Source organism: Arachis hypogaea, chromosome 11, assembly GCF_003086295.3.
Source record: "Arachis hypogaea cultivar Tifrunner chromosome 11, arahy.Tifrunner.gnm2.J5K5, whole genome shotgun sequence".
Classification (NCBI taxonomy): domain Eukaryota; kingdom Viridiplantae; phylum Streptophyta; class Magnoliopsida; order Fabales; family Fabaceae; genus Arachis; species Arachis hypogaea.
Window position 1 is genome coordinate 3,658,832 of NC_092046.1, and position 15,501 is coordinate 3,674,332.

The 15,501-nt window shown below is 35.2% G+C and overlaps 2 protein-coding genes across 3 annotated transcripts; one reads left to right on the forward strand and one right to left on the reverse strand.

Moving 5' to 3' along the window:
• The first annotated feature begins 863 nt into the window (after positions 1-863).
• On the forward strand, positions 864-3,532 carry LOC112719927 (laccase-3). Of its 2 annotated transcripts, none has more exons than XM_025770667.3 (6): positions 864-1,104; positions 1,207-1,358; positions 1,540-1,784; positions 1,898-2,026; positions 2,132-3,076; positions 3,171-3,532. In XM_025770667.3, the coding sequence occupies exons 1-6, from the start codon at positions 991-993 to the stop codon at positions 3,299-3,301; spliced, it is 1,716 nt and encodes a 571-aa protein (XP_025626452.1). In that variant the 5' UTR covers positions 864-990; the 3' UTR covers positions 3,302-3,532. The 2 variants fall into 2 exon arrangements, with proteins under 2 accessions (XP_025626452.1, XP_072062419.1); XM_072206318.1 differs by having other exon boundaries at positions 925-1,104; positions 1,270-1,358.
• Positions 3,533-4,140: 608 nt separating this feature from the next.
• LOC112719928 (SWR1 complex subunit 6) lies at positions 4,141-7,152 on the reverse strand. The gene is made up of 7 exons (XM_025770669.2): positions 6,841-7,152; positions 6,635-6,768; positions 5,811-6,034; positions 5,263-5,455; positions 5,032-5,134; positions 4,547-4,653; positions 4,141-4,424 (listed from the first exon to the last, which is right to left on the reverse strand). The coding sequence occupies exons 4-7, from the start codon at positions 5,356-5,358 to the stop codon at positions 4,221-4,223; spliced, it is 510 nt and encodes a 169-aa protein (XP_025626454.1). The 5' UTR covers positions 5,359-5,455; positions 5,811-6,034; positions 6,635-6,768; positions 6,841-7,152; the 3' UTR covers positions 4,141-4,220.
• Between the last annotated feature and the right edge of the window lie 8,349 nt (positions 7,153-15,501).

A 15,501-nucleotide genomic window follows, 5' to 3' on the forward strand; every position in this document is an offset into this window, starting at 1 on the left:
TTTGATTTAAAAAACCAAAAATATCAATCAATTGAATAACTAATACTTCATGTAACAAAATTACTAATTTTTTTTCCAAAACATTTGGGCCTCATTGTCAAAAGAAGATCTGCCGAGCGATGCTAACATGTCCCCTAAGAGAGGAAAAAAATGTCTAAAATTTGGAAATTTATAAAGTAATCAAATAAGATATTAATAATCACTTAAAGGTAATTAAACTTTTATTTTTTTTATTTTACTAATTTTTTCACTTAAAAAGAGCTTGATCTATTCTAAAGGTTAAATATCTGTTACTACGTATCCAACTACAAAATAAGATTAAATCCTAATTACTTGTCAGAAGTTCCATTCACATGAGTGTTTAAAAAGCTATTTACTTTTTAGGTCTGTCTTCTGTATGCGTATCAAAATCAAAATGTAGGTCTACTTGGTCTACGAAAATTAAACACAAGGCAAGCCAATAATTCAAACTGTAAAGTATGTGACGTAAATGTAATATTGTTCATTGATTGGTGTTAAGTGTGTTTATCAAACTATTGAATCTACAAACTCTCACTTTGCATGAGAAAGATCCATAACAATAAATCTAGCCATGTAGTTACTTCATATAGAAACCTTAAGATCAACTTGTCTTACAAAATTTATAATATCCAATCAAAGCTATACATTAATTCTCATCCTATAATATATAGTTCCCAAACAAGGCAAAAACTAGGTCATTAACTTTATATCAATAGTGTAACTCTAATCTATACATCTTAATCACAGAATCTAGCTTTGTTACACAGTTGATTGCGCTGGTGGGTGCACCAAATCCTCCACCTTGTTAGACTAATTATCCTTCAATATCAAAGTACCTTGTTGACTAAAACATATCTTTTTTTCCAAGAGGGTTTACTCTACACTTTTCAAGCTTTATCACTCTATATAAGGAGCACTCTAAAACTCAAATAACCATGTAACCCCATTTAAACACAGATTTAGACTAGAATGAAGACTTTCCACTTCCCTAGTAAGATATGTTGCTCCTTGTTCTTACTTGTCCTTTTTGCTCTAATCGCCTCACTAGCTTCGGCAGCACAAACTCATTACCATAATTTTGTTGTAAGTGCTACTCTAATAATCATTAAAAAGGATCAGTAAAGTTTTTCTATTATGTTTCAAAGAAGTTAGTAATTGTCATTGCTGCAATAATGATTGAAACAGATTCAACCTAAGCCAGTGAAGAGGCTGTGCAAAGTTCAAAACATACTCACTGTCAATGGTCAGTTTCCAGGGCCAACCGTGGAGGCCAGAAACGGAGATTCTCTTGTCATCAAAGTAGTAAATGCAGCAAAGTACAACATCTCTATCCACTGGTAAATAACGTGATCATTTATCTTCACATGAATATCATTCAGAGTATTTAACTTAAATATAGTCACCCAAAAAAAAAAAAAAAAAAACTTAAATATTCTCTGTGCTATTAGTTCACAATGCTAGTGATACATAACTGAAATTTGTCTTCCTTGCAATTTGATCACGTGTCTTGTGCATCAGGCATGGATTAAGGATGGTGCGAAATCCATGGGCAGATGGACCTAGCTATGTGACTCAGTGTCCCATAAAGCCAGGGGGAAGTTACACATACCGGTTTACGATCGTAAACCAAGAAGGGACACTATGGTGGCATGCACACACTGGCTTCCTAAGAGCCACTGTCTATGGAGCTCTGATCATCCATCCCAAAATGGGCTCGCCTTATCCCTTCCCTACGCCTCGGCGAGAATTTCCCATCCTTCTTGGTACTATCCTGCTCTCAACTCAACTTCTAACGATGTCTAAGCACAGTGATCAAACTAAAACAACTAATCAATGCTTAAAAAGCTTAACAGATTATGTTGGGATGATGTCACAGGGGAATGGTTTGACAGGGATCCGATGCTTCTCTTAAGGCAGGCACAATTTACAGGAGCAGCACCAAATGTATCAGTAGCATATACCATTAACGGGCAACCTGGTGACCTCTACAGATGCTCGAGTCAAGGTTTGAAATGTTACAAGAGTCATAACTTCCATATGGGTTTAAATAGTGTTATGATTGAAAAGAATATAGAAATGGTAGATAACATGTGACTAGCATATAATGCAGAAACTGCACGCATTCTGGTAGATGCCGGGGAGACAATTCTCTTGAGGATCATCAACAGTGCACTCAATCAAGAACTCTTCTTTGGGATTGCCAACCACATGATGACAGTTGTTGGTACAGATGCTGCTTACACCAAGCCTTTCCCCACAAGAGTCCTAACAATAGGACCTGGTCAGACGATCAATGTCCTAGTCACTACCAACCAACCACCAGGTCGATATTACATGGCAGCACGTGCCTATCAAACAGCCCAAAATGCTGCCTTTGACAACACCACTACCACAGCAATACTTGAATACAGATCTGCTAGCCGCAGTAACAAGAACAGACCAATATTGCCGGTTCTTCCAGCCTTCAATGATACAGCCACTGCCACCGCATTCACTACTGGGCTCAGGGGTCTTTCTAGGATTCAAGTCTTTACAAAGGTTGATGTGAGTCTATACTTCATAGTGGGTTTGGGGTTGATCAACTGCACAAACCCTAATAGTCCTAGGTGTCAAGGACCTAATGGCACTCGCTTCACAGCAAGCATGAACAATGTTTCTTTTATACTCCCAAGGACCACCTCCCTAATGCAAGCTTACTATCAAAGAATACCTGGTGTCTTCACCACTGATTTCCCTCCGGTTCCACCTGTACAATTTAATTATACTGGCAGTGTGCCGCGGGGACTATGGACACCTTCCCAAGGAACAAAGCTCTACAAGTTGAAGTATGGTTCTAGGGTGCAAATTGTTTTGCAGGACACAAGTATAGTAACTACCGAAGAACACCCCATGCACATTCATGGATTCCACTTCTTTGTAGTTGGTTCAGGTTTTGGCAACTTCAATCCAGCAACGGATCCAGCCAATTTTAACCTTGTTGATCCACCAGTGAGAAACACCATTGGAACACCTCCTGGAGGATGGGTAGCCATTCGATTTCTGGCTGATAATCCAGGTAACACACTATGCTACTGCAAAATTGTCTCTCAGTTTTTGTTGTATCTACATACTGACATATTACATGATTTTCTTATGCTGCTGAAAATCAGGAATTTGGTTTGTCCACTGTCACATAGATTCACATCTAAATTGGGGTTTGGCAACAGCATTTCTAGTGGAGAATGGAGTTGGACCATCACAGTCAGTAATACCTCCACCGACAGATCTGCCCCCATGTTAAGATCAAGAAAGTATTGTTTGTTATAAATTTTGTGAGTTGTTTTTGTTATAGCATTTCTGTTGTGTTTCCCAGGTTGTTCAAGAATATCCACCAAATAAATTATGACTTTCTCATTTATGCTGCTCCCAAACTAAACTATGGTTAATTGAGCAGCACATTAGAGGTTTGTTGATTAGCTGAATTGTAATTCTCTTAAAAATAATTATAATATAAAATTATTTCTTATCGTTATTGTACCTGTTTCAATCTATCAAGTTGACAGAAAAATACTTCACAACTAGGCATTAAGTGTGTTTTCATCAGCTTATTCGTTCAAATTTCCAGACAAAATTTCAAAGCAAAAGCTTCCTAAGACAACTTTTAGCAGGGAAAAGAGTGTATTTCCCCAAAATATGGTATTAACAAACTTTGACAATGGAACTATTTGGTCCTTAAGTGGAAGAACTGATCCCGTTGCAAGTGTACAGGGTAATAATTGTTAAGAAGGCTATTATAAAACAGCATGTGAAGTTGTCCTAATTTGTCATGGACCTCATTTTATGGGAATGCCTAAATCAGTAGAATGCACCAACTGTCAATTATATGGGTTGTATGTATACAACATACATATACATGCAAAGTAAGGAAGAACTATCCCTGTCTCACACTAAGGAAGATAATATTTTAAGATTTAAATAATAAGTATAGCATATTGAAGCAACAGGCCGAGTAAATCAACAGAACACGAGAGGTCAGATATATGGTTAACCGAATTACTGAATACTACTTAATAGCCGAAAACATTTCAAGATCTCTCTTCTTTTCATGTCAAACAGGTGGTAAGTAGAGACAAAGACATGTTTCTTCATAGTAATAATGATATATTATAATATTGCAATTACAAGTCTACAATAGCATCTTGCTCAAGAAGTCACATTTATCAAGCTACAAACTTCAAACAACGAGTATCATTGTGCACATTTTGACATCTATAAGAACAGAAGCGCATACCACATCTCACGCATGTGTAACTAGCTGAGAAACCACAAACAGTACAGAAGTGGCGACGGGAGGTTGAACTTGGAGGTCCAACTGCTGCTCTCAAATAAGAAGGAACATGTGGAGGCAATGATTCTAAGTTTGCCTGCATTCATAGGAAGAGTGAGTTAATTGAAGGCCAATGAAGAAATTGTGGCAGAAGAAAAAGTCACAAAATAAAATAAAATAATAATAATAATAATAAATTGAGAATTTCTTCATAATCACCTCGTGTATAAGCTCAAGGAATGTTCTTGGAGCCTTCCTAGCCTCAAGTGCTTTTGCTTGCCGAGTTTTCCTTTTGGTGCCCTTAGATTGCTTTTTTTGCATATACCCTGCAACAACACAGGTCCAACAAGGAAGTACTTAACATAAATCCCATTCACAAATCAATACACTCAAAAGAACCATGAAACAGGTCCCATAAATAAGGGGATCAAAACAAATACCATATATCAACAAAACAAAAAGCAATCTTCTTTTTTCATGGTATGTGTAACAAAATACATAATTCAATGAACAAGCTTCATGCATCATAAAATATTCAATGAAAAAGAAAATACATATAGCTCAAAAGAAAAAAACAATTCAAAGGATCAAAGATCTGTAGAAAACAATTAAACAACTATCTTTGAAGTCTGAACCATATCATGAATATTCAGAAAAAGGTTTTATGCATAAGCCTCAGCAAAACTAAAATTAATAAACCAAACCTTCTTCATCGTCTAGAGAGGCCTCATCATCATCATTATTAGCATCTGCCACCTCAAATCCTGCATTGTCATTCTCCAAAGCATCAAGTCGTGCAATAGCTGCCTAAAAAATGTCACAAAAACCCCAAATGTCCAAATTTTCAGCTATAACCAAAACCGCTGAGATTCGATTCCCCCAAATATATAAAAAAAGAACTAATAGCTGATAACCCATTTGATTATAGATTATACCTGGGTTCGGTTATCAGTGCTGGCAAGAGCCGCAACCATTTTCGAAGCAACCTTTCGTGTTCTGCTGGACATGCGCCGAACTCCATCATCCTCCATTTCTTTTTCTATTCTTTAATCCAACCAGATAACAAAAAAAGGTTGGAAACTTGCACTTGCACAGCAAAAGGGTCTCTATTCCTTTCTATGTTTCTTCCTTTAATAGCAATAATTAATCAAGCAAACAGAGGCAAAATTAGTGTGATTTGCAAATCAAAAAAACTGAAGAGTATCACAGAACTCATCATACCTCAACCAAAACAGAAACTATTACAACTAAATTCATCTCCAAATACACAGATTGAGAATTTTCACTTAAATTCATCTCCATACCTAGCAACATTCATCTACAAGTTTTTCCCAAATTCATAAAGAATTTCCATCTAAGGTCACTCTAATAAAATACATTTGAACAACATGGCAGCAGTAACAGTAACAGTTACAGAATTATAGCATCAACAGGGGTATTAGATTAAAAAAAATAGCCAAAAAAAGCACAGAAGGATCAGTACCTTTCAGAACAGAGACCGGCAGCGAGAGGAGAAACACAGTGCAGAAGAGCAGAGCCGAGTGGCGGAGGCAGCGAACGGAGAAGAGACGAGAAAAGAGTTGAGAGGTTAGGTCAGGGTCTTTTTTGTCTTTTTCTGTTCTATATTTTGGTGCATACCATAGTTATCAGAATCCAACCGGTAATCGAGACTGAGTCAGTGGGTCATTGGTTCAACCGGTAGATCCACTGATTCAAGAAGTTGACCCAGACACAAATTAAATATAAATATAAAATTATAAAAAATAAGTTTAAAATTAAAGATTCAAAAGCATGTCTTTACAAACACATTAATAACAATCAAGAATCAAAATTCTAGCAAAAATAAATCAATAAGTTAATGATTAACAAACTAATTAAAAACTAAATTCAATTAATTATACCAAATCTATTCTTACAGCAACAAAATCAGCTGATTGATAATTTTCAATAACAAATTCAACCATGATAATTTTCACCAACAAAAATTTTAACTCCAAAGATGATTTATAGCAACCAAAAAAAATTGGCTAAGTGATTCTTTCAGCAACACAGCAACAAATTCAAGGTTCAGTAATGATAATCAGCATCGAATTCAACTCAGTGATGATTTTCATCAACAAAAATATTAGCTCAGTGATATTTTCAGCAACAAATTCAATAAATGCTAGTTCAGTCAAGATTTACGGCAACATTTACATCAGCAACAAGGCAAATTAATTGATTAGCAATTCAGCAACATGGAAAAATACAGGGAGAAGGGAAATCTGGAGAAGTCAGAACAGGGGAAGCGATGATGCAGGGACTCACCAACGGTCCACGGTCCACGGCGACTCGGCGACGGAGAGGACCCGAAACCAGAAGACGACGAGCGACGAGGAGCCCAGGGAAGGCCGCGAGATGTTGAGACGCCGGCGACCAGACGAGACGAACGGTGAGTGTGACTGAACGAGACGAACGGTGAGTGTGACTGAGAGGCAGAATCAATTCATATTCATAAACCCTAAAATGCTCACCTGTTGTTGCAGAGGCAGAATCGAGCAGAGACAAACACGCACGCTGCAGTGCAGGCAGCAAAAACCACGCACAGCTCGAGCACTCACTGGCTGAGGGAGGCGCGGCGAGACGCGAGCAGCCGAGCACAGACGGAAAAGAGAGGCGAGCGGGCGGTGGCGGTGAACCGAGGTGAGCTGAGAGAGAGAGAGAGATGGGGCGTGGGGTGGGCAGCTTCAGAAGTATGGTGGTGTGCCGTTTGTGAGAACGAGAGACACGGGGTTGGGCTGGGTAGCTTCAGAACTGGGTTTTTTTTAGGGTAAATTATCGTTTTTTGTCCCGACGCTGAGGGTAAATCTTATTTGTATCTCTAACGTTTAAATTGTCCTATTTGTATTTCTAACGTTTGTAAAAATGATTCAATGTTATTCTGTCATCAATTATACATCATGAGCACTTTAATTTAAGTTTTAAAAATCTCTTCTTGAAGTTAGAATACAAAAGTATGGGATAGAATCGATGATTTACTGAAAAATAATTCATCAAATGTTGAAACTAATTCCTACAATATTTATATAATTCACCTTTTTAGGGACATAATTGAATCTAAACATAAATAGTGGGTATAATATTAAAATCGAACACATCTAAGTGAGACCTAATTGAGAATGAATACATTCAAGTGAGAATAATTGAAAAATATAATTTGATTTGCTAGTATAATTGATAGTAGGATAACATTGAATCACTTTTATAAACATTAAGAATACAAATAAGACGATTTAAACGTTAGGGACACAAATAGGACTTACCACAAACGTTGGGGATAAAAATGATACTTTACTCTTTTTTTATGAGTATATAAATGAAAGTATATTTGTAGATGTGTCTAATAAAAAGATTTTTTTATAATTGTATTTAATAGAAATATCTTTATGTGAGGGAGAGAGAAAGAAAAGGAAGGCTAAGAGTTATTATAGGAAAGTTTTATTTCTATCCGTTAAAATTATAGCATATAACCACTATATAATCATTTGTAGAATTTCAATTCAATCATCATCAACAATAACAACTACATTCACATCTTTTTTTCATATTATTATTATTATTTTATTTTATTTCCTTTTCTCTTTAGTAATTATATAGTGAGTACGTTATTGTGAGTAGTGTTCAATTTCATATTACTTTGTATCTATTAGAAGTCAAAATTCCGCTGTAGACTCAACAATTGGTATCAAGAGCCAACGTTATATTATTCATTATTTGAGTGGTAAATTTCAATTTTGAATATAATGGCTTCTACTAATAGTAATGTCAAAGTAGGCAAATATGAAATCGAGAAGTTCAATGAAGAAAATGATTTTTCCTATTGGAGGATACAGATGAAAAATCTGCTTATATCACAAAAATTACACAAGGCACTGACAGGAAAAGAGAAAAACCCAGAGGAAATGAAAGATGATGATTGGGAAGAATTAGATCTTGAGGCGCGAGCTGCAATAATCTTATGCCTTGAGAGGGATGTTGCTTTTTTGGTAAATGAAGAAGCAACTGCAGTAGGCGTTTGGTTAAAGTTAGAGAGTAACTTCATGACGAAGACTCTAACTAATAGGATCTACTTAAAATCCAAATTGTATACATGCAAGATGGAGGAAGGCACCTCAATCCGAGAATATATCAATAAGTTTGATAGGATCATATCAAACTTAAAGGATATAGATGTGAAGGTTGATGATGAAGACCAAGCACTCATATTGTTACTTTCATTACCGAAGTCCTATGAAAATCTGGTGCAGACATTGATGCTGATGGGTGGCACTCTGACCATGGATGAGACGAGGGCATCACTTTTAGCGGATGATCTACGTAAGGTTGCTACAAGTGTAATGTCATCTTCAAATGGAAGAGAGTATAATGATCAAGCACAAGGATTGTTCGCGGCTAGAGGAAGGACTAATGAAAGAGGAAAAGGTAATAAGCGTGAAAAGTCTAGGCCAAAATCTAGACCTCACGCGGAGAGAACATGCTTTAAATGTGGTGAGGCTGGACATTTCAAAGCAAATTGTCCAAATAAGAAGATAACTTTCAAGAAACAGAACAACGACAACCCAAAAGAAAAGCAAGAAGCAAGCTACGTCTCAAATGATGAGGAAGATTGTTACTCTGTGACAGAACAATCTTATGAAATCTTCGATAAGTGGATTTTTGATTCAGGAGCCTCTCACCATATGTGTCCAAATAGGAAGTGGTTTATTACCTATGAAAGCATAAATGGTGGCACAGTTTTAATGGGCAATGATCATGCTTGTAAAACTGTGGGGTTGGGTACTGTAAGAATCAAGATGCATGATGGTGTCGTAAGAACCTTAAAGGATGTGAGATATATTCCAGACTTGCGAAAAAATCTGATCTCCATAGGTTTGTTGGAGAAAAATGGTTGCAAAATAGTTGCGGAAAATGGGGTACTGAAAGTTGTTCGTGGTTCTTTGGTAGTGATGAAAGGAGTTAGTCTAGGTAATCTTTATTCTCTTTTGGGGACAACGGTTATAGGTGAGTTAGCAGTTAGAATCGGTAGAAGTAGAGATCAAACAGATTGCACGAGAATATGGCACATGCGGCTTGGACATATGTTAGAAAAAGGTCTATCATTGCTTTGTGGACAAGGTTTGCTGAAGAATATGAAGAAACCACAAATAGAATTTTGTGAGCATTGTGTGTATGGAAAGGCACATAGGGTGAAATTTTCTACAAGCAAGCATAAAAGCAGAGGGTTGTTAGACTACGTGCATACTGATGTTTGGGGCCCGGCTAAAGTTACTTCCAAGGGTGGTTCCAGGTATTTTGTTACTTTTGTTGATGATTATTCCAGGTATGTTTGGATTTATTTCCTCAAACATAAGAATGAGGTATTCGATACTTTTAAGCGATGGAGAGCAATGGTTGAAAACCGAACAGGTAGGAAGTTGAAAACTCTACGATCTGATAATGGCACAGAGTACACGGATGGGGCTTTCAAGGAGTTCTGTGACCGAGAAGGCATTACAAGACACTGGACAATTAGAGAAACACCACAACAGAATGGAGTCGCCGAACGACTGAATCATACGCTACTTGAGAAGGCAAGGTGTATGCGCTCTAATTCCGGGTTAGGCAGAGAATGGTGGGCAGAATCGGTTGCTACAGCTTGCTACATAGTGAATCGATCCCCACATTCTTCTCTAGATAGAGACACACCTTATAAGGTATGGTCAGAGGAACATGCAGATTACGAGAAACTCAGAGTCTTTGGATGCACAGCCTATTATCATGTCAAAGATAATAAGCTTGATGATAGAGCTAAGAAGGCAATCTTTTTGGGGTATCCAAGAGGGGTTCAAGGCTATCGCCTTTGGAGTGTAAATGATTCTAAGTTTGTAATTAGCAGGGATGTTACCTTTGATGAACGATCTATGGTAGCTTTGTCTAAAGATGTGGTGCCAGATGATGGTGATGTTGGAAAAACTTCAAATACTCAAGTGGTGGAGATAGAGTCTAAATATCAACAAATAGACTCTAATAATGTTCAGGTGGAGCATCCTAATGCTACTCGAGATGACGCAGAGGATGAACTTGATCATGAGAAAATTCAGCGAGAAAATGCACATGCATTACAACAGCAGCAGCAGGATTCTTTAGCATCTACTAGGCCAAAGAGGAATTATAAATTTGTTCAGAAGTTCGGGTCAGACAAGCCTTTGAGACATTATGGGCAGCTAAACTTGGTAGATTATGCACTCTCAGTGGAGGATGATGAGCCGGTCACCTTCAAACATGCTATCAAAGACAAAGATAGAGAGAGTTGGTTGGTCGCTATGGAGGAAGAGATGCAATCTCTTCATAAGAACAAGACATGGGATGTGGTCCCATTGCCCGTGAAAAAGACTGCAATTGGTTGTAAGTGGGTGTATAAAAGAAAAGAAGATCCTACTAAGTCAGATGGTACAAGATTCAAAGCTAGGTTAGTAGCAAAGGGATTTGCACAGAAAGAAGGTGTTGATTACAATGAGATATTTTCTCCAGTGGTGAAACACACTTCCATACGGGTGCTTTTAAGTCTTGTCGCTCATGGTGATCTTGAGTTGGAACAACTAGACGTGAAGACTGCATTCTTGCACGGTGACTTAGAGGAAGAAATCTACATGTATCAACCTGAGGGTTTCAAGGTTGAGGGTAAAGAAAGTCAGGTATGTCACTTGAGGAAATCGCTATATGGATTGAAACAATCTCCTCAGCAATGGTATAAGCGATTTGACTCCTTTATGTTAAAACAAGGTTTTTCCAGAAGTAATTATGATTGTTGTGTATACATTCGTAAGCTTCCTGGAGGTGATTATATATATCTTCTATTGTATGTGGATGACATGCTTATTGCCTCTAAGAGCAAGGTAGAGATAGATGTTAAAGGTTCAACTTGGTAAAGAATTTGAAACAAAAGACTTGGGTGCTGCACGAAAAATATTAGGCATGAAAATTAAAAGGGAGAGATCAAGCCAAAAATTGTTCTTGAGCCAAAGAGGATACATTGAGCGCGTCATTGAAAGATTTGAAATAAAAAATGCTAAATCGGTGGTAATGTCATTGGCTCCACATTTTAGGCTCTCTGGTAAACAATCTCCCACAATAGCAGAGGATAAGGCTTACATGGAAAATGTACCTTATGCTAGTGCAGTCGGTAGCCTAATGTATGCTATGGTATGTACACGCCCAGATATTTCACAGGCAGTAAGTGTTGTTAGCAAGTTCATGGCAAACCCGGGTAAGGCACACTGGGAAGCAGTCAAGTGGATATTAAGATATTTGAAGGGCACCATTGACACAGGTTATGCTTTAGTGAAAAATCATGTCAAATCAGCGGCTTTGTTGATTCTGATTATGCTGGTGATCTAGATAGAAGACGTTCTACGACTGGTTATGTATATAAAATACAAGGTACTCCAGTTAGTTGGCGATCGATGTTACAAGTTACAGTGGCACTATCTACTACAAAAGCTGAGTACATGGCAGTAGCAGAAGGGGTGAAAAAAGTATTGTGGCTAAGAGGTCTTCTAGATGATTTGGGGTTGAAGCAAAATTGCGTGGATCTGAATTGTGATAGTCAAAGTGCAATTCATTTGGCTAAAAATCAGGTTCATCATGCTCGTACCAAACATATTTATGTTAGATATCACTTCGTGCGTGATGTTATGGAGAAAGGTGACATTTGAATGGGTCTTTATACTGTTATACATATGTTTAAAATATAATAAATAATTATTATTGGTAATAAATTAGCAGGTAGAATATTGGTATCTTATACTTTTCTTTTTTTGTTTAATTAAAAACGTCAAATGACGTCATATGGGAGCGAGGTTTTTCAGAAAAAAAAGTCTAAATTGGTCCGAACTTCTCAAACCTGTCCGTTTATCGATTTTTACAAAGCATAGCCAAGTCAAACCGGATCTAACCGGTTTTGTTTCTTTCCATCCCAATGGCTAATCCTAGGGGGTGGCAATAAATAGGATATGGTAGATTTTGGAACTAACTTTAACCCTACTCGCGGGTTGAAATTTTTATATAAACTCAACCTTATCCTATTTACAGGTTGAGAATATCCCAACCCTAATCTTACCGTTCTTAACCTGCGAATATCCGACTCTACCCACGAGTTACAAAAAAGATGCAATATTATTATATAACTTGATGATAATTTAAAATAGAATTGATTTTTATGTAAGAAAAAAATATATTAAATTATCAATTAATGAACATCTTTCAGTGGCTAAGAATTTTTTGCATTTAGTGAGAGGTCTTTGGTTCAACATCCGCTTGAAATATATTTTTATATAAGTATATAATATAAACATATATAGGATGCGGGTTGGTCGAATAGGGTTGAGATTCAACCTGCAACTTACCCGACTCGCATGAGAACTCTACCTACACCCTACCCTACTCGTTGCAAATCGGATTGGTAACCCACCCGATCACGGACATGTTACATATTGCCACTCCTACCTAGTCCGGACTGACCTAGAGGTCGGATCGTCAGTTTGTCAGTCTAATGATTTTTTTAACTTTAGTCATATTATCTTTACGTGAAAAACATTCACGTTAAGTTTGTGAATTTGAGGGTTGGTTCCACTATAGTTATTAAAATTGAGTTGGACCAACTAATAAACCAAATTCTAAATCAGTTCGGTGTAACATTTTAAGTGTTTTAAGAAAGAAAATCAATCAAAATTGGATAAGTCAACAATTAACAATAAAAAACTCTTTCTTAAATCCTCTTTCATGTGTAATAGTTTAGTTGTCATTAGGCTAAGTTATTTTTTGATAAATTTGTCCTTTTTTAAATATATAACATATATAAATTAAATTAAATTTTTAAAATTTATTTGTTAATTATAATTTAAACGAATTAACCAATAATTCACCAGTTAAACAAGTAGCCGAATTGGTTTGATTATCAATTCAGTTCTAATAACTATAGATTTCAGTGTATCAAAACAGCAGCGTTATCTCTAAAGTCTAAATTCTAAAAGATTAACATTTATTATAATAAATTTCCGATAGTTAATTTTTGTGATTTTTTTTTGTAATTTTATAGTGAATTGAGTTTTTTTTAAGAAGAAAAAAAGTGGTATAGACATAAAAAGAAACTTATAAAAGTCTACAAATTGTCTTTACTTATGCAAAAGAGTATAAAAAATTATCTACTAATTAACTCGAGTTGGTTAAATAATTAGCTCAATCATATGCTTAAACAAGTGTTAAGAGTTTAAATTCATCTTATTTTTACATCAACTTATTATAACTCCTTAAATAGAATTTAGGGCAATTTACTTAAATAAATAGAATAGAGAAAACGTTTACCTAAATGTGCAAAACTGGTTCTTGTTACCTGCATGTGCAAAAAGTCATTTCTATGTAATCCGTGGCAACCCACCACGGTTTCAAAATGTGCATAAACCGTGGCAGGTCCCAGCGGATTATGGCCAAAAGATATAGAGTGTAAACCGTGGTAGGTCACCACGGTTTACTAAGGAGAGATGGCATGCATAAACCGTGGAGAGTCACCACGGTTTATGAAAAAACTTGTTTGCACATAAAACCTTGTGGGTCACCACGGTTTATATGTGGTAAATAATGGCCAGAAAACCTTGTTAATTTTATGTATTATTGACTAATATATACTATAAAATTTTTACTTCTCTTTATGTATTATTGACTAATATATACTATAAAATTTTTACATGTATTATCAATTATTTTTTCATTATGTTTATCACTATTTTTCATTTTACACTATATTTAAATATTTATTATACTATAAAAAATATTAATGAACATAATAAAATAATTACTTATTAATATTTTTTAGAGTACTCATTAATATTCTTATAATATAATAAATATTTTTTATTTTAAATTTAACAAATACTAATGTATCAATATACACTTATATGTGAATTTATTAAATCTATATAAAAGATTTAATCAATAAGCATGTTAATAAATATTAAGATACCAATATTAACAAGTAATTATTTTATTGTACTCATTAATATGTTATAGTGTAATGAATCTTTATTTTATAAATGAAAAAATAAAGATGAATATAATGAGAGAGGTCACCTTAAGCTTAAACGAACTTTTGAGTAGTTTTTATAAGTTCGCCTAAGATTTTGAAAACTTCATAAAAACTCAAAATAAAAAATAAAAACACAGATTCCAAACATTAATGTTAGTGTAATTTATTTTTAAAAATATTTTTTTATTTTATAATAGAAAAAAATCCAAAAATTTTATGGTGTTTATTATTGGAGTCTAATTTTTTTCTAATTTATTTTACATAACAAATTTTAAATATTTTAAATTTATTAAATTTGATCATTTTAAATTAAATATTAATTTTTTATTTTTTAGTAAATAGACATCAATTTTTTAAGCACTATAAAAATCATTTTCTTAGTATTATCTGATTTTTTTTTTCTATTGTACTCTTTCTATTATAAAAAGCTGTTGTTGATAAGACATAATTTAAGATTCTGCTCATAAATTTATTGTGCTAATAAATTCATTTTCTATTGGACATAAAATTAACAAGGTTTTCTGACCATTATTTACCACACATAAACCGTCGTGACCCACAAGGTTTTATGTGCAAACAAGTTTTTTCATAAACCGTGGTGACTCTCTCCACGGTTTATGCACGCCATCTCTCCTTAGTAAACCGTGGTGTTTACACTCTATATCTTTTGGCCATAATCCGCTGGGACCTGCCACGGTTTATGCACGTTTTGAAACCGTGGTGGGTTGCCACGGATTACATAGAAATGACTTTTTGCACATGCAGGTAACAAGAACCAGTTTTACACATTTGGGTAAATATTTTCTCTATTCTATTTATTTAAGTAACTTGCCCTAGAATTTAGATTTACCATAAATTAATCATTATATTATCACTAATTTCTAGCTATTGATACTAGTAGTCTAATACATTCCAAAAAGGAGACTTTCATTAACTTTTTACATAATTTAGTACAACTCTAACAGTACTATTTATACTACTTTTAATAAAAGTTAATTCTGCTCTACTAATTCAACTAAACCCAATAAAACAGGTTACATATTATCATCTAAAATTACTAAACTACCCATGTCAA